The 19965-nt window shown below is 17.4% G+C and overlaps 4 protein-coding genes and 1 pseudogene across 4 annotated transcripts, besides 1 other annotated feature; 4 read left to right on the top strand and 1 right to left on the bottom strand.

The window, feature by feature from the left end:
* Positions 1–1593: 1593 nt before the first annotated feature.
* Positions 1594–3688, top strand: PF3D7_1102500 (Plasmodium exported protein (PHISTb), unknown function; the record flags this gene model as incomplete). The annotated part of the gene is made up of 2 exons (XM_001347677.1): positions 1594–1755; positions 1976–3688. The coding sequence occupies 2 exons, from the start codon at positions 1594–1596 to the stop codon at positions 3686–3688; spliced, it is 1875 nt and encodes a 624-aa protein (XP_001347713.1).
* A 2838-nt stretch (positions 3689–6526) lies between these two features.
* Positions 6527–8509, top strand: PF3D7_1102400 (phosphopantothenate--cysteine ligase, putative; the record flags this gene model as incomplete). Its single annotated transcript, XM_001347676.1, has 1 exon — positions 6527–8509. The coding sequence occupies one exon, from the start codon at positions 6527–6529 to the stop codon at positions 8507–8509; it is 1983 nt and encodes a 660-aa protein (XP_001347712.1).
* Positions 8510–11670: 3161 nt separating this feature from the next.
* Positions 11671–13073, top strand: PF3D7_1102300 (Plasmodium exported protein, unknown function; the record flags this gene model as incomplete). The annotated part of the gene is made up of 2 exons (XM_001347675.2): positions 11671–11751; positions 11907–13073. The coding sequence occupies 2 exons, from the start codon at positions 11671–11673 to the stop codon at positions 13071–13073; spliced, it is 1248 nt and encodes a 415-aa protein (XP_001347711.2).
* A 2791-nt stretch (positions 13074–15864) lies between these two features.
* On the top strand, positions 15865–17743 carry PF3D7_1102200 (DnaJ protein, putative; the record flags this gene model as incomplete). The annotated part of the gene is made up of 2 exons (XM_001347674.1): positions 15865–16053; positions 16232–17743. The coding sequence occupies 2 exons, from the start codon at positions 15865–15867 to the stop codon at positions 17741–17743; spliced, it is 1701 nt and encodes a 566-aa protein (XP_001347710.1).
* Positions 17744–18247: 504 nt separating this feature from the next.
* Positions 18248–18800, bottom strand: PF3D7_1102100 (annotated as a pseudogene).
* Positions 18248–18800: a sequence feature (Plasmodium exported protein, unknown function, pseudogene).
* Positions 18801–19965: the final 1165 nt, after the last annotated feature.

Raw genomic sequence — 19965 nt, 5'->3', positions numbered from 1 at the left:
TGTAGATAATAATAATAATTTTTATTTTATAATATATTTAAATTAAAAATATATACATATATTATGCATGTGTTAATTTAAAATAAATAAAAGGTATATATTTTTTCTTGGAAAAAAACAAAAATGAGGAAATATAATACATTTTTTTTTTTTTTTCTATAAATATATGTACGTATTATTTTTACGTACTCTCAAATGAAATCATATTTATTTATAATATTTCAAAAAAAAAAAAAAAAGTATTCATATTTTTAATTTTTTGTATTTTTTCATTATAAATAGTTATAAATGGAACATATGGAAAAATTGGGTACACCCTAAATAAAATAAATGGAAAAGGTGTACACAAAAAAAAGGGAAAAGCATAATAATAATAACGCATATTATATATTTCTGTACTCTTAAAATATTAAAAAAATAAAAAAAATAAAAAAAGGAATACCATTTTAAAGGAAAAAAATATATTCTTTTAACGTATTAAGGCTTTGGAATACGTTAAAATTATGAATCTTCAAAAAAAAAGTTTTCCTTTTTTATTATATTATATATATTTAAGATCCCTTTTATACATTGATACGTTTTTTTTTATGGTTAAAATATTTATTTTTAATAATTAAAAACAAATTAATCGTTATTTTTAATTTAAAATTAATTAAAATTTTATTAATAAAAATAATGTTATATATGATAATATAATAATATATTTTAAATATAAAATTAATAGTCATATGGTTTTTCTTATAAATTCATAAATATAGAGTTCATATATATAATATATTCTTGAAAATTTTTAATTAATTCAGGTATGATTTTTATATATATTATAATTCTTTTAATATTAAATTTTAATTAACATATATATATATATATATAAATATATATAAATATATATATTTTTTCTATGAGGAAAATAATAAATAAAATATATATATATATATATATATATATATAAGGATAGTACATATATTTATATGATTAATCATAATTAAATAATTTCCATAGTAGAATGTTCTATATTTTTATTTGAGAATAATTTCTGTATCATAATGTGATATATATAGTTATATGGATATCGTTTTATAATATTTTATACTGTTCAAGAATATAATATAAATAATTTATATATGTTATAAGAATATATATATGTATAATATCGTATATATATATGTATCTTATGTTCTATAATTGTTCAAAAACATTTTGCTAATTTAATATATATTATAAAGTAGTTTATATAAGTATATACATCTGTTGATGATAAAATTTTATGCACATATATATATATATATATATATATTATAAGTATTATCTTTGCATGAATATATAATTATTTATTTATAAAATATAAAGTTTTAGTTCAATATTATTATCATACTATTTGGAAATGAAATATTTCATTTATTTTTTTTTTTTTTTTTTACTAAATGTAGAAATAATTAAAAAAGGGAAAGTTACATTATATAATATAGAATAAGACAGAGGAATAGTTCCATTTTATATGCATATATTAAAATTATCAAGAAAAAAGAAAAAAAAAATTTACTTTGGATAATCATTTAGAGTTTGAAAAATTTTAATATATTCAAATCGAGTATGTCAGAAAAAAGTTTAGACGCTATGCCTGCTAGAAGTTGCCCCACATCTTTCTGGAATCCAAAAATGAAGCTTTTGCATAATATGAAAGCATTTTATATGTCATCATTTCAAAGATATATATATGTTTTTATTGCTTTTGTTTTTCTTATGCTCTTATTTGTAATAAAAATAGAAAAAAAAAAAAAATAAATAAAAAGTTTTAAGTTTGAAGAATTTTTTGTTTGCAATATATATATATATATATATATTTAAAAATTTTATCATTTATATTATGTTATATTTATACCTAAATATGTTCGTGAATTTAAAATATCATTCATGTTATTTTATATTTTATATTTTATATTTTATATTTTGTATTTTTTATTTGTTTTTGCAGAATGTACCTAGTATTGAAGAAAATACATATTCAAGAGATATATTAGAGAAGAGATTTTTTAGAAATTTGTATGAAGATGAGTTAATAAGAAAGGATTCAAGCAAAGTTAACACTAGAGAACATGGAGGTGAATCAAAGGTATTGCATTTGAGCGATATAATATCTGAAGTTCTAAAGGATTCTGGTATGAGTAGAAGCAATGTTAGAAGTACTAATAAGGTTGATGTTATTTTTGATAAGAAAGGTGTGAAACCTAATGTATATGAAAATATAGAAGTGGAAGAAGATCCTAATGAAAAAGTAATATATTCTGTTGAGATATGTAGTAAGCAAGTTAGTGATTCTAATAGTGCTGATAGTAAAATGAAATATGGAGAACAACTAAATAATGATTTTATGGGGAATATAAATGAACAAGAGTATATTACTGGGAAATTAGGAGTAAGAAGAGGATTAAAAATTTATGATCGTAAAAAAGAAATAGAAAAACTAAAAAATGAATTAAAATTTTTAAATAAACTCAAGTATGAAAACTTTGAAGAGTATGCAAAATATAAACCAAAAAGAAAGCCAAGTGAAATAAATAGCGATATAGCTGAAAGAAAAGAAGAAAGAGAGGCTGATAATGCAAAACTATCAATCTTTGAAAAAGAAAAATTAGATATCGAAGAAACTAAAAAGGATGAGAAAGTAGCATTAGAAAAAAGCACTGACAATATTAGTAATATTAAATCAAAAGTGGTAGGAATAAAAGAAATTGACGAAGAAGGAATGGAAAGCATATCAAAAACGATTGATAATAGTAAAACATCAGAAGTTGTTGAAGAAAAAAAAACAGAAGATGTTGATTCATTAAACGAATGTTTATATTTTTATCCAAATGATGGTGATAGTATGAATTTAGAAAATGTGTTAAAACATATTATGGAATATGATAATTCTGAAAACACAATAGATGATCTAAGTGAAGAGGAAAATTATAATCAATTATTTAATTTATTATATAGGGCTTTCCAGAATAAGTTTTATAATATATTTAAATTACATGAAATGTTATATCGTGATTTGAGCAATGTTTCTATATGGGATGAATATGAATTAGATTTATATAATGTAAAAGAAAATGGTTTGTATACTGATGATAAGGATTTGGAACTAAATGAAAACATATTGTCTTTAAATTCTAAAAAAAATGATGTGAATACCTTAAGGGATATGTGGAATCAAATAAATAGAAATGAAGAGAAGAAAATTTCAGTTACAATATACCGTTTAAATTCACTTTATACGAATTTAAAAAATAAATATGATGTACCTGTTTTCCATTCAACTAATGAATTGAATAATGCTTATGGAAAATTTTTGATTCATATGAATTATATAAAATCATATTTTAATGGAATTTTTAATGAATGGATTAAAACTAGTGAAGGGAATATCAAAGAATATAGAATTCTTATAATCGCATGTAGATTAATATGGAGAAAATTAAAGAAAAATACTTTACAATCACTTGAACACATTATAACCAAAACTTTTGAAAAGAAAATTAAAGAGCATGAATCGTATAAAAAGTATCTTGCTCGTTTGTATAAAGCAAAATATCAACAAGAAAAACATAATTACTCTTGGATGAAATTTCTTGATGAATATAAAGGAGATGGAAGCAGTTCTTATGAAAATAGTATTACAGAAGCTCCTTATATAGGTTAAAATGTACTTGAATATATTTATATAAATTTTAAAAAAATGAAGTAAAAAAAAAAAAAAAAAATAATACATATATAAAAATATTAAGTGGAATAACATAATACATGTATGTATTGTATATTTCATAGGAATCACTATTAATTACAATGATATATATGTATATATATATATATAACGAATATATTATAATATGAATTAATTTTTTCTTTCTTTTTTTTTTATTATAACAATTTGGAAGATACATAATACATTACAGATTTTATGTTTTCTATATGTCTTAAATATTAATTCATATAAATAAATAAATAAATATATATTATATATATATATATTATATAGTACGTCTAGAATATATTCGATGTCACGTGTCATTTAATTTTTTGTACGAAAAAAACATATAAATTTTATTTTGCTCGTTCTTATTTCCATATACATAAAAAAATTTTATTTATTTAAAAGGACGCCAAAAAAAAAAAAAAAAAAAATATATATATATATATATATGTATATGTACTTTTTCTATTAACACAAAAAACTACACATGGAATATAAAGTAATAAATATATTGGAATATAATATTATTTAACTTTTTTTAAAACGAATGATTTAATTGTGTTCGTATAAATAATTTTATTTTTTTATTTTTTTTCCTACAAATATTTAAAAGTAGGAAAAAATTGTTCTCATATATATAATATAAAAGAGAAATATATAAAATATATATAAATTGAAATGTTATAGTTTTTAATATGAATAAATATTTCTTTAGTTTTATTAATATTTTTAAAATTGAAATGATTTTATTACACTTTTAAAATAAAAAGACTTTATTATATATATTTATATGAATTTTAAATAATTTCATGAAATTATATAAATTAAAAAGATTATTATTTTTATATAAAAAAATTTATAATATATATATATATATATATATATATATATATATATATAATATTATAAATCTATAAAAAAGGAAAAAAAAAAAAAAAAAAAAATGAATTCAAAATGATAGGAAAATTTCAAATTAATCATACTATATATTATATATATATATATATATATATATGTATATAATATAATCCCCTCCAGAAGAAATGTTAAATTTTTTCAATCCACTTAATAAATTATATATAATTTTATACGTACTATAATAATAGTATTGTAATTTTATATTATATTTATATTTCAAATATATATATGGAAAAAATAAAAAAATTATATAAATTAATGAATAGCAATATTTTATATATATATATATAATAGTATAGTTTTAAAATAGTTTAAATATATATATTATATATATATATATATATGAATTGGTAAAATATATATGATTATATATATTATATATGACATTTAATCGTCTGTCAATTTCAAGGTTTTATTTTTTTTGTATTTATTATTGTTTTTAAAATAAAAAAAAAACATAAAAAAAAAAAAATTTACTTTTTCTTATTTTAAGGAAAAATTAGATTAAAAACAGTACATTCATTAGTTAAATGTCATGTTATTAATATATGATTTTTTTTATTATTTTTTTATTTTATTATTTTTTTTTTTTTTTTGTTTGTTTTTTATATATCCTATTTTATATTTTTGATAATTAATTTACAGATTTAATTCTTTTAAACTTATTTCATTTTTATTATTATATATATTTATATATGGATATATAATATAGAACAAATAATTTATATATAAAAAAATATTGTTGATTTAAAAGAATTTATATATTTACATGTGTTACAAGTGTAATCAATATATTTTTATAAAATTTTATTATTATCCTTAAGTGTGTTTTTATTATATTACTATAAATTGGTACATTATATTATTCAAAAAAAAAAAAAAAAAAAAAAAAAAATGAATATATATATATATATATATATATAAAATATATTTATATATAAAGTATCCAAATTCTAAATTTAATTAAAAAAATATATATATATATATTTTTTTTTTTTTTTTTTTTTTTGAAATATTTTTGTATTATTTTAAAGGTGTATTAATATATATATATATATATATATATGTATATTTATTTGTCATATAAAATGTTATGTGTTTATGTTGCATAAATATATTTACACAATTCTTTTTTTTTATACAATAATTATTTATGTACACTTGTTATGGTATTATGAAGAAGAAATATATATATTATTTATTTATATATTTATGTTGTTTGTATCTGTAGTATGTGTTGCAAATAATTAATAATATACCTTTTGTGTGAGAAAAAAAAAAAAAAAAAAAAAAAGCTATGAAACATTTTGAATTATTTAAGTCTTAAACATATGTGGATAGACACTAGTTATAAAAGAATTGTTACTCTGAATATATATATTTATATATATATATGTATATTTATTTATTTATATATTTATTTGTTTATATATTCTTTTGATAACAATATCGAAAATATTAAGTTTATTTAGAGAATTTATGTAGACTAATTATTTTTTATACTTTATATATTTATTAGTCTATTAGAGTAATATAATATGTGCTTTTGTTCATGTGCGTAAATCGATTAATTATATATATATTAAAATTTTGTTTCATGTCATAGTTAATAATATATATATTTATATATATGTTTATTTATAATTTATGAATAAAAATTTATATATATTTGTTGTTAGAAAAGATGATATTTATTATATATTAACCATATATTTATATATATATATATATATATATATTTATTTATTTATTTATTCATTTATATTCATATTTATATTTATTTAATTAAATGAAGATTTTTGTTGAATTAAATAAATAAAAATAAATTAATAAATAATATTAATAATTTTAAAGTGGTTATAATAAAATATGAAATGTATTGAATGTTTTGAAAATATAGAAGATTTTGATGGAAATTTATCAAATACCTCTATAAAAGAAATAGATAATGTTATTGTAAGTAAAAAAGAGAAATCTTTATTATTATCTAATAAAGAGACTTTATTTATCCATAATTATAAAGAGGGCATATCTAATATTAATAATGAATCATATAAGGTATTATCTATGGATAATTTTGTAAGAAATAAGAAGGAAACTATTATTAATAATATAGAAAAAGTATATAATAGAAATGTTGTGAATAATATATATTCATCTGATTTATTAAATAAACATTATAATAAGCAAAAGAAGCATAATTTATTACATATAGAACCTAGTGGTGTATTATATAAAAATGATGAGGAATATTTTAAAATAGCTTTACGTTATGATCCAGAAAATAATGAAGATAATATAAAAGATGAACTACTAAAACAAAATGAAAATAATGATAATATATGTAATGTAAAAGATGATGATTATTTTTTGAAGTATTCAAAATTTTTCAATAGTAAATTGAGACCTAAAAATATAGATGAAATATTAAAAACATTAGAGGAGAATTTCCTTCCAAATGATGATGATAATATAATATTTATAACATCGGGAGGTACTAAAGTTCCTCTTGAAAAGGTTGATATAAGAAATATTGATAATTTTTCTACAGGAAGGAGAGGAGCACTTATGTGTGAATATTTTTTAAAAAAAAATAAGAAAGTGATTTTTTTACACCGAAGAGGATCTCATTTACCATTTGAATATCATTTAAAGGGTGTAGCAAATTTTAATAATTTAAATCTTGTAGATAATAATATTATTACATTTAATTTGAAGGAGGATGAAAAATTAAACCTAATAAATAATATAAAGAATTATCAGAAATATAAGGAGAACCTTTTTATAGTAGCTTTTGATACAATATTTGATTATGGTTATTATTTATTAGAAATTGGAAAATTATTAAATGATAATATGAAAAAAAGATATGAGAAATATTTTAATCTTAATAAGGATTTTAATTATACATTGGTAGTTGATGTATATGCTAAAAATATTTTAGAAGATATAGTTCATTTATTTTCGTCTAATAATAATGTAATATATGGTAAATATAATGAGGAAGGACGTTTTTATGAATTATTACAAAAATTGATTTTATTTGAAAATCTACGTTTAGAAAAATATAATAATAATAATAATATAAATAATAATAATAATAATAATAATAATAGATGTTATGATTTATCAAATTTTTTTAAATATATATTTGATATTTTATATGATATGATTAAAAAAGGTCAAATTAGATTATCAGACGAAAGTATAAAAGATATTCTTGTAAGAGCAAAATTTTTTATAAATAATATTAATGGTTGTATGAAAAATAAGAGCCACGATTACATTCTTAATGACATAAATCATTTAAAATATAATGTTAATCATAAAAATGATAATAAAAATATGTATATGTATGAAAAAATAAATAATATTAATTTTTGTAATTCTGTACATATAAATGGGGAAATTAATGAAAATGTATCAAATGTTGGTGATAATAAATCAGATGAATTTTTATTTCCATCACATTTAATGATATTATGTGCAGCAGCTAGTGATTTTTATATTCCTTTTGATGATTTACTTGATTTTAAGATAGATAGTAACAATTGTCCTTTTCAAATTGAAATGTATTTAACTCCTAAGTTTTATAAAATTACATATAAATATTTCCCATTTTTAAAGCATTGTATATTTAAATTAGAAGATCAGGACAATGTACTTATTAAAAAATCAAATGAACGGCTAGAACATGCAGATATGTTAATAGCAAATATATTAACGCAGAGAAATATGTTTGTTTATATTTTTAAGAAGGAACAAGAATATTTCAAATTAACTAAATCGAAAGGAGAACCAATTGAAAATAATATATGTCGTGAAGTATGTAAGCACTTTTCAATAATATAATAAATGAAGAATATAATTAATAAAATATGTTGAAATAAATAAATAAATATATATATAATAAAATTTTTTATTTATTATATGTATATATAAAAATTGGGTACAAATACACACACATATATATATTAATATTTATATTTATATTTCATTGTTCTATCTTTATTTTTATCTTTATTTTTATCTTTATAATTTTGTTTATTTTTTTTTTATTTTAATTTTTTTTTGTTTTTTAATTTTTTTTTTTTTTTATTTTATAACCTGAAAATAAAAAATTTCAAATCATAAAATTTTAACTAAACTAAAATAATAGCATATGTAATAATTTTTTTTCTTCAATTTTATCTGAATTTTGTTAAGAGTTATATGTTTTCTCATTTTACGAATTAAAATAAATTCTTATATCATAATATATATATATAATATATGTGATATGTATAAAATTGTTATATATCTATAAAAATATGGAAATTATTATTCAGCATATATTGTATTAAGATGGTGTTCATAAATATGTAAACTGTATTTATAGTAAGGAAATTTTTTCTACAAGTTTTATCAATTTATGCATATATATATATGTATATGATATCATTTTATATTATAAGAATACCTGTTGTAGTTGTGTTGGCATTATGACAAGGAAGGCAGCTTGTCAAAAATATGATATTTTGGTTACTATTAAGGTTATAATATCTGTATTATAACATAATGTAGTCATGTTAGTTTTAAAGAATTTTCCCATTTATGAAATTCTTTTATGTTCTTTTTTTTTTTTTTTTTTTTTTTTAGCTTGAATAATTTATGAGAAATAGGAGAATCAATATTTTTTTCGTAATGAAATATATATGATAGATAATAACATATATATATATATATATATATATATATATAATTATATTTAATAAGATAATAAATATTCTTTTAATTATTTATTAATTATCGTATTGTTGGAAATAACAAGGCTTGAAAAATAAGGAAACATTTACATGAATATGATTATATAATTAATAAAAATAAAGCATCTGGTTATACCTATAGAAATATATATAATACATATAAATGTATATACATCTGTATATATAAAGTTTTATAATTTAATTTCAAAACGTATCTTTTTTTTTTTTTTTTTTTTTTTTTTTTTAATTTTATATAATTTGTATATATGCATTATATTAAAGTGGTAAATATCAATTAAATAATTCCGAATATATTTATATTATTATAACAAATTATTATTATTATTTTTTTTTTATATAAAGTAGAAAAGAAAAAGAAAAAAAGCAAATACAATTTATTATAAATATTGATAACGAAATAAATTAATAAAGCTCTATTTTTTTAAAATGGAAATAAACAAAATTAAGAAGCAAAAATATTTATATAAACATAATAAATACATATTTATTTATATATATAATATGAATATTATAAAAATAGAAATGAATCCTTTTTTAATTTACCTCATTTGCTTAAGTATTTAAATTATTGGAACCATTATTTTACTTTTTTTATTTTAATTATAATTTAAGAAAAATATAAATTAAGTACACCAAATTAATAAAATATAGAGTTTTATCGTTCGTATGGCTTTTTTTTTTTTTTTTTTTTTTTTTAAATTATTAAGAAAAATAAAAAAATAAAATATTAATTATTTAAATTCATGTCTTGTATAATTTTAATAAAAAAAACAAAGAAAAATAAAAATGGTACGGTATAATATTTATATATTTAGAAAAAAAAAATGAATAAATATATAAATAAATATATATATATATTTTATTATTATTAAAATTTATTTTTTTAATTTATATGAAATATAGAAATATTTTTTGTATATAAATTAATCCGATTATATTTTAATAGATGTAAATAAAAAAAATATATATTTTAAATAAGAAGTTATGTATAAAATTGATCTGGAAATTTTGTATACTCTTGTAAATTTATATATATATATATATATATATATATATGTGTATTTTTATATATATATAATATGTATATATACTACATTTATGTGTTTTATATTTTTTTTTTGCTTAAGAAAAAGAGTGTTTTAGAAAATGTTATTTAAAATTTAAAGAAAAAGAAAAGAAAATATTTATATGAATATATATATTTTTAAAAAAAAATTTATAGATATATAAATTTCATATACTTATGTGAAATATATGCTTTTCTTTTTTAATTATAGTATTTTATTCTCTATACATGATAATATGAAGATCATTTCTTTACTTCTTTATTTCTTTATTATTTTATTTTATTATAATTATAATTATTATTGTTTTTTTTAATTAATTTATTTGTGTATTTTTAGTCTTTTATCATAATAATTAAAAAGTTGAATAAGTATTTTAATAAATTTATATTGTATTCTTGTCATATTATTATTTTAATTTTTTTTGTTATAATATAGTATAATTAATATGTAGCATTTATTCTCTTTTTTTAATTTTTTTTGTTATAATATAGTATAATTAATATGTAGCATTTATTCTCTTTTTTTAATTTTTTTTTTTTTTTAATTTTTTTTTTTTTTTAATTTTTTTTTTTTTTTTAATTTGCCTTACAAAAATTCTGTTTTAATTTTCCGAAACATAAAAGAAATGTGATATACATATATATTATAATTTTTTATTTGAATATATTTTTAATTAAAAAATATGAATTTATTGTGAAATAAACAATATGATGAATGATGGAAAATTCTATATTTTTCCTAATGATCTGTGAAATAAAATAATACACATATAATTTATATATATAAATTTTATGGTAAGTCTTTTTTTTTGATGTCATTTTATTTTTTCTAATATATTTGTATTATTATTATAATAAATAAAATTTTATTATTGTATTATTATATTTTATTTTTTATGAAAATAATAATCATTGTTTTATTGTATATGTATTTTAATACTTATTATTATCTTTTATAATTATTTAAAAGTATGCTATGATATACAAAAATATTATGTATATAAATATATATATATATAATATTAAGGAAAAGGAAATATTTTATAAAAAATAGGAAATTAAATATACAACTTTTAAGTGAATTAAATTTAATTCATATTAGAAACATTTTAAATAATAAGAGTGGAATAAAAAGAACTATCTATAAAAATTCTCTTCATGGTAGTTGTAAAAGGAATACAATGAAAAATTGTAGGAATATATTAATCGAAAAAATTTATTTTTTACTAGCTATTCTTGGGACATTATCTGTCGTGTCATTGGTAATATATATACTTAACCAAAAAAAAAAAAAAAAAAAAAAAAAATTATTTTTGAATAAATATGTATTTTAATTTTAGTAATGCACTCATAAGAAGAAAAAAAAACATATATATATATATATATTTTAAATATTTGCTTTATTTTATTTTTGTAGTATTTATATATACCTAATGAGAATATTAATTTAAGTTTTCATAAATATGATTCATATATAAGAATATTATGCGAGAAACATCCAGATGATAATCAATTTTCGGGAAGTCTTTGTAGGTCGGATTGTAATAGTAATTACAATAAAGATATAGAAAGAGAAAGTGATAAAAAGAAAAATATAATATTGGAAAATATGGGACAAAATGGAATGAATAAGACTAAAGAGCATCATATGAATTTAACGACACCTTTAGTTAAATATGAAGAAATACAAAACCAAGATAGAGAAAAAGATGATCAAAACGAACGTCAGAAAAGGGAAAGGAAAGAAATGGAGGAAAGAGAAGAACGTGAAAGGAACGAAAGGAAGAAAAGAGAAGAACATGAAAGGAACGAAAGGGAAAAACAGGAAAATAAAGAAAGGAAAGAAAGGGAGAAACAAGAAAGGAAGGAAAGAGAAGAACGTGAAAATAAAGAAAGGAAAGAAAGGGAGAAACAAGAAAGGAAGGAAAGAGAAGAACGTGAAAAAAAGGAAAGGAAAGAAAGAGAAGAACGTGAAAAGAAAGAAAGGAAGAAAAGAGAAGAACGTGAAAAAAAAGAATGCGAACAAAGGGAAAAACGATTAAAAAAGGAAAAACAAAAACGTGACAAAGAAGAAAGGAAAGAAAGGGAAAGAAGGGAAAGACAACTAAAAAAGGAAAGAGAAAAACAAGAAAAAAGAGAAAGTAAACAACGTGAAAAACAAGAAAAGCAAGAAAGACAAAAACGTGAAAAAGAGGAAAGGAAAGAAAGGAAACAGCGTGATAAACGAGAAAAGAAAGAAAAGGAGGAGCGTGAGAAACGAGAAAAGAAAGAAAAGGAGGAGCGTGAGAAACGAGAAAAGAAAGAAAAGGAGGAGCGTGAGAAACGAGAAAAGAAAGAAAAGGAGGAGCGTGAGAAACGAGAAAAAAAAGAAAAGGAGGAGCGTGAGAAACGAGAAAAGAAAGAAAAGGAGGAGCGTGAGAAACGAGAAAAAAAAGAAAAGGAGGAGCGTGAGAAACGAGAAAAAAAAGAAAAGGAGGAGCGTGATAAACGAGAAAAGAAAGAAAAGGAGGAGCGTGAGAAACAAGAAAAAAAAGAAAAGGAGGAGCGTGAGAAACAAGAAAAAATGAAAATGGAAAATGTCTAAAACAAGAAAATATAAAAGAGGAAGGAAACAGGAATATTAATAAAAACAAAGATAATCAAAATGGGAATAACATGGAAACACATCCTACAGATAAAAACAATAGAGTATAATAATGAGAAAAATATTTTTTTTGAAGACTGAAATTTTATATTATTTTAACAGAATATTATGTAGGAGATAATGAAAAGTGTGATTAATATACAACGTAGAAAAATTAATAATAATAAATGGAAAATAATAATTTCACATAATGTTTTATAATATATATATATATATATATATATATATATATATATATATATATATATAGTTAAATTTTGTGTATAATTTATGTACTACATGTAAAATTGAATTAAGGTTTTTTTTTAAAACCATATGTATTATTATATATTAAAAAAATTATTTTATATGTTTTTTTGCAAAATAATAAAAATATACTTAATTTATTTTATTCATATTATATATATTATTTTATAATATTATATTTTTTTTTTTTTTTTTTTTTTTTTTGGTATATTTCATTATGGGTATGTATATAAACATATTTATTTAATTAATTTAATATTGTTATTCTTATATGTATTAGAAGTAATATTTTTATTTTGTCTATATATATGTATTTTATATTTTTATTTTATATGAATATAATTAAATGTTTAATTCATTACGTATATATTTCCAATATAATTTTATATATGGAAATTTTTTTTTATAAGTGTTTTTTTTTTTTTTTTTTTTTTTTTTTCTTATTTATGAATTCTTATAAATATACACATTCATATAAAAGAATTTTCAAATGATTATAATAAGCCCTTTTATAATTTTTGATTTAATATGAAGAATATCATACTATATGTTTATAGAATACTTTGTGTATTTATAAATAAAAATAAAATATATATTATATTATTGTAGAATACATTGTTTTTATTATAAATAGAAAGAGAAAAATAAATAGATAAATAAATAAATAAATAAATATATATATATATATATATATATATATAATAAACATGTTAGAAGGAAAATAATATATATATATTAATTTAGATATGAATATTTTTTTATAAAAATATCTATATTATTTTAAATAAATTATTATTTAGTATTTTTTTATTATCAATATTTTAAATTATATAAGTATAGAATAGAAATAAAGGTATAAGGTGTAAATGATATAATATGTCCAAATGTATATAATACATGTTTATATACTTGATATATTTGTTCTTACTTTGTATTATGTTTATTTGTTTTTTGTTGTTTGTTTTTTTTTTTTTATTATTGTGTTTTTTCATAATATATTATTTTAATAGAATAAGTTTTGTTTATATTTTTTAAGAATTCAATATAATTAATAAATAATATCGTTTCAACTATGTGCACCCTTTGGAAAATAAAATAAATTAAAAAAAAAAAAAAAGAAAAAAAAAAAATGTGTGTTCCTTTATAAAATTTTATCATATGCATATATATAAATAAATATATGATTGTTATTCTATATAATTTAATATATTAATTATTTCAGTATATTATAACGAAAGTTGTTTTTTTAAAATATTTCTTTGTATTATAGAACCTTGATAATATATTTAAGAAAAAATGAAAGATATATTTATTAAAAATTTCCTAAAAAAAAAAAATTATAAATATTAAATATGATGTAGATACTTAATATTACATAAAAAAGAATATATAATATACAATATATTTATAATATAATATTACATATTTTTTTTTTTTTTTTTTTTTTTAAATACATGTATATAAAAATAGCCGGATTAAAAAAAAGTCTATTAACTATAAACTATTGTGAATTGTTCAGCTCTAAAAGGAATAATATTATAAAAAATTTTTAATTATATATAATTTTCATAATATATTATAAAAAGATTGTTATTATATAAATGTATATATTTAAAATACCAAATTATTTATAATTTGATATATAATAAACTTTTTAATTTTTTTTTTTTTTTTTTTTTTTTTATGGGTTATATATATGTATATATATATATATATCTTTATTTTTATATTTAAATTTTAAATATAATTTTTCTAATTTTTATAATTCTTATTAATTTATAAAAAATATAGAAGGATAAATATAATAAGAATAAATATAATTTAAATATGTATTAACATTCTATAAAATTTTACTGTTTTTTTTTTTTTTTTTTTTTTTTTTTTTTTGGGGTACATTTTAATTAATATTATATTAAGAATGTATAAAAGTATATAACCACAATGGTGTTATACATGTATACAACTGTTTTAATAAAACAATTCTGTAATTGAATATATATTTATAAATAATTTTATTTTCATATGAACACACATATATATATTATAAATATGTATGTGTAATTCATAATATTCTTATTTGAATTTAAAAAAATTATTTATTTTTTATATTAAAAAAAAAAATATATATAATAATAAAATAAAAAGGATGGAGTAATATAAAAATTTAGATATATTCTTATTTATATAATTATAATATATTTTTATTAGATTATTAAATATATATATATATATATATATATATATATATATATATATATATATATTTATTTATTTATTTATGTATTATTATTTATTAATTTTTTCTTCTTTTCATATGGTTCTATTATATAACATATGAGAATCCTTTTTTAATTTTTATTGATTAAACTTTTGTATATTTAGCATATATATAAAATTAATATTCTGATTTAGAATATAATATTTCAAAAATGTTAAAGTAGAAACCCTATTTTATAAGTTAAAAATAATTAAATTTGTTGTAAATATGTTATATTTTAACTTATCTAATATGAACATGTCTAAAAAGAGATTGAATAAAAATAATGTGAATTACAAATTTGAATTTATAAATTTATTTGATAAAAATGGGAAGAATAAAAGAAAAATTACAAGTTGGAAATTTTGTAAATCTCTTATATTAACTACCTTAGGGATGTTATATATTTTTTTATTGGTAATTATATAAATATATATAAATATATATAAATATATATTTATATATTAGTTGAAATGTTTTTATATTTTTAAGAATATTCATTATTATGATATATATTAAATGATTACATATATATATATATATATATTTATGTGTATATTTTATTTATTATATTATTTTTTTTATTTTAACATAGAAAGTAGATATAGGTACAATAAAGAATTGCACTTCAAAAAATTTTACACATAAAAAGAGACGTTTATATGAAAATGAATTTTTTAATAATTATAATGATGAATTTTCAAACGAAAATTATAACAAAGTTGGAGAAAAATATTTTCATTGTATTAAAACAGCAAAATTTATTGATGATGATTCTTCAGATGTACTTGTAAAAGAACATGATAATAATATAAAGGAACTTGAGAACTATAATTTATTTGAAAGTGATGAAATAAATAGTAATAGTAATTATAAAGAAGGAGAAAAACTGAATCAAATAGATGAAATATCTCCAAGTGTTATTAGGAATATAAAAGATGAGGGTTATAATATTGATGATAACTCTTATTCCTTAAATTTTAATTTAGATTATTCTGTTGACAGAACTTACTATGATATATTAAATGTGAATGTGGATGCATCATTAAATGAAATAAAAAATAATTATTATAATTTAGCTTTAGAATATTTTTTAGATAAGAATACAAATGATTTAAAAAGAAAAATGGAATTCGAGAAAATTAGCGAAGCATATCAAATATTAAGTGATAAGGAAAAAAGAGAAAAATACCATAAGGAAGGATTAGATGTAGCAAAAGATATGTTTATAATGGATCCATCCATTTTATTTATGCTTAATTATAGTTTAGTTCAATTGTTTCCATATATAGGAAAATATGATATAACAACTATAATAAATTTTGTAACTGATCAATTTACTAGAGGAAATATATTTGAAACATTAATAGGGAAAAGCTCATTAGAAAAATATGGAGATTTAATAAGAAAAATGGATGAAAAAGAAGAAGAAAGAAAAAATAAACTAGTTTTATTTTTAAAGGATAGGTTACAAGAATATGTAGATGTTGATGAGGATACCTGGATTATAAAAATGGAAAATGAAATTATGGGATTACTTGAATCCAAATTTTCAAGCTATATTATAGAATCAGTTGGATGGGTATATGAAAATGTTGCCAGAGCGTTTATTGGAAAAGAAGGAAAAGTAATGAGTATGGATGAAAAAAAGGCAAGAAAACAAGCAAAACATAGAGAACAAATGAATAGGAAGGAAGCCATGATATGGAGTTTTAGAACAGTTTCTTCTATTGGATATATTTTGTCAGGAGAGCCAAAAAATCATCTAATGATTCACGGAGTAACTTGTAATATGTATAATTATAATGAAATGAATAATTTTTATAATTACGATGATAAATTGGTATGCCATTATCCAAATGGATACTCAATAAATAAAATGTTTCATAGAATAATACATACATTTGTAAAAACTATGACAGTATACTTTTTGGATATTATTGAATCAATAGTTAGAGTTGTAGCAGAAACGGTTTTGTATGATGAAAGTGATGATATAAAAATTCGCTTAAAACGAGCAAGAGGAATGAAGAAATTGGGTATTTTAATGCAAAAGGTTGCAAGAATTAGAAGTGAGCAATTTGGAGAAGACAAAGTTGATTTTTAAAATATTAATATATAAATATATATATATATATATATATATATATATATATTAATATATAGAAGTCTATATTTAATTTATCAATTATGTCATTATTTTTAAATTTATTTAAATTTTTTTTTGTTTTTGCTTTTTTTTAGTATTATATATATATATATATATTCATACTTAATTATACATATTTAGAATTTATTTATTAAAAATAATTTTTAAGTTGTAAAAAATTTTTACAGATTATATAAATCATATGTTTAATTAAAAATACACTTATAATTTTTGCTTATAGAATAATTTTGAGTACATTATAAATAGAAAGAATGTCTTATTATGATTTTCAATTTTGAATATATATTATCCGTTTGGTCATAAATGAGGTATACATATTAAATGTACATATTTTAACAATAAGAATTATTAAATTTTTTTTTTCTTTTTTTTTTTTATCTTATTTATAGTATATTATTATTTAATTTTGTTTTCAATTTTTCAATTTCTTATTTTTGTTACTTATATGTATTTTTTGTTATTCTTTGTATTATTTTTGTTGTTTTTATTGTTTTTTTTGTTTTTATTGTTTGTATTATTTTTATTGTTTGTATTGTTTTTATTGTTTTTTTTATTTACATTATTATTTTTATTATCTACATTATTTTTGTTGTGATTTTTTTCATTTGTATCACTTAATTTCTTTTTCTTGTTTGTTTCCTTATTACCTGATTTTATTAATTGATCTAAATATTTTGTTGTTGAATCGTCTAGTTCTTGAAAAAATGGTTCTGATAAAATTCAATTATACTTATAGTCCGATTTCGCTAAAGATTCGATCGTTTGATGATTGGATGAATTTTGTGAATTCTATATAAAATATAGTAAAAGAATATATAATAAATTCGAAATTATATAAAAATAAAGAAATATATATAAATAAATATATATATATATATATTTTGTTTACCTGATTGAATAAGGATAAGGCAAAAAGAAAAATCGCCATCATCTTAATTTTGAATAGAAACATATTCTTTCTATTTATTCTACTGTGATTTGTTAAAAATTCCATATTGATATATTTATAATTATGTATATATTTTTTTAAATAATAAAATTATTTAAGAATATTTGACATGTTATGATTTATTAATATATATTTTAATATATATATTTATTTTCTTTTGCTAAATCCTGTAAAGATGAAATTAAGGAAAAAAAAAAAAAAAAAATTATAATAATAAAAAAAAAATAAATTGGAAGATATTTTGATAATAATTATATAGAAAATTATCTTATAATAACACAGTAAAAGATAAGGTTAAAACTTCAAGAAAAATTGAATCTTTATATATATATTATTATACAGATCCAAAATATGGATCGATAAATATTAAAATGGAGCAGTGTTTTAACTCGATGGCTTGAGCTATCTAACTCGTTAATTTACTAGGTATAAATTGAAGTTCATATATTATATCAAATATCATATAAAATATATTTAATATTCACATTTTCAAAATTAAAGGTTTAATTTACTACAAAAAAATATATATATATATAATGTCCTATATATTATTAGTATATTTATAAATTTGTACTACTATATAATTGCATATTACACTTATTTACCAAGTATCGTTACTATTATAAAGGTGTAAAACTGCATGCTGGAGAAAAGAAAAATATGGATGAGGGCAGTAATATATATGCCTAATAGTTATTAATATATAATAATATATAAGTATATATGGCATAATATACAAAATCACTTCCCTTTTGTTTTATTCAATTTTTTTTTTGATTCTCTCTATATACAATATATATATATATGTATACATTCTGGTTCTAATATTAGTAAATAAAAAATTAAGAAATAAATTCCAAATATTAGGTAAAATGATGTTTAAAAATTTTGAGAACAAAAATATGTAAATCTAAATTATAAATTAAATATATATATGCTCAAAAGATATGCATGTACAAATATATGAAATCAAATATTTACATAAATATACATATATGTATGAATAAATATATAAATATTTATTTTCTTAAATTTTATTTTCAGTATTATGTGGTGTGAATGAAGAAATATATAAAGTTAAGGATGCATCAGAAAGAATTGGACAATTCAAATTTACAAGAAAATTAGTTTGCAATATCATTATCACACCATCGTATGAATATAGTCCTTGGGACAAATAAAACGTTCAAGGTGTTGTCGAAATGGGAGC

Source organism: Plasmodium falciparum (assembly GCF_000002765.6).
Source record: "Plasmodium falciparum 3D7 genome assembly, chromosome: 11".
Lineage (NCBI taxonomy): Eukaryota > Apicomplexa > Aconoidasida > Haemosporida > Plasmodiidae > Plasmodium > Plasmodium falciparum.
This window is presented reverse-complemented; position numbering and strand designations above follow the sequence as displayed.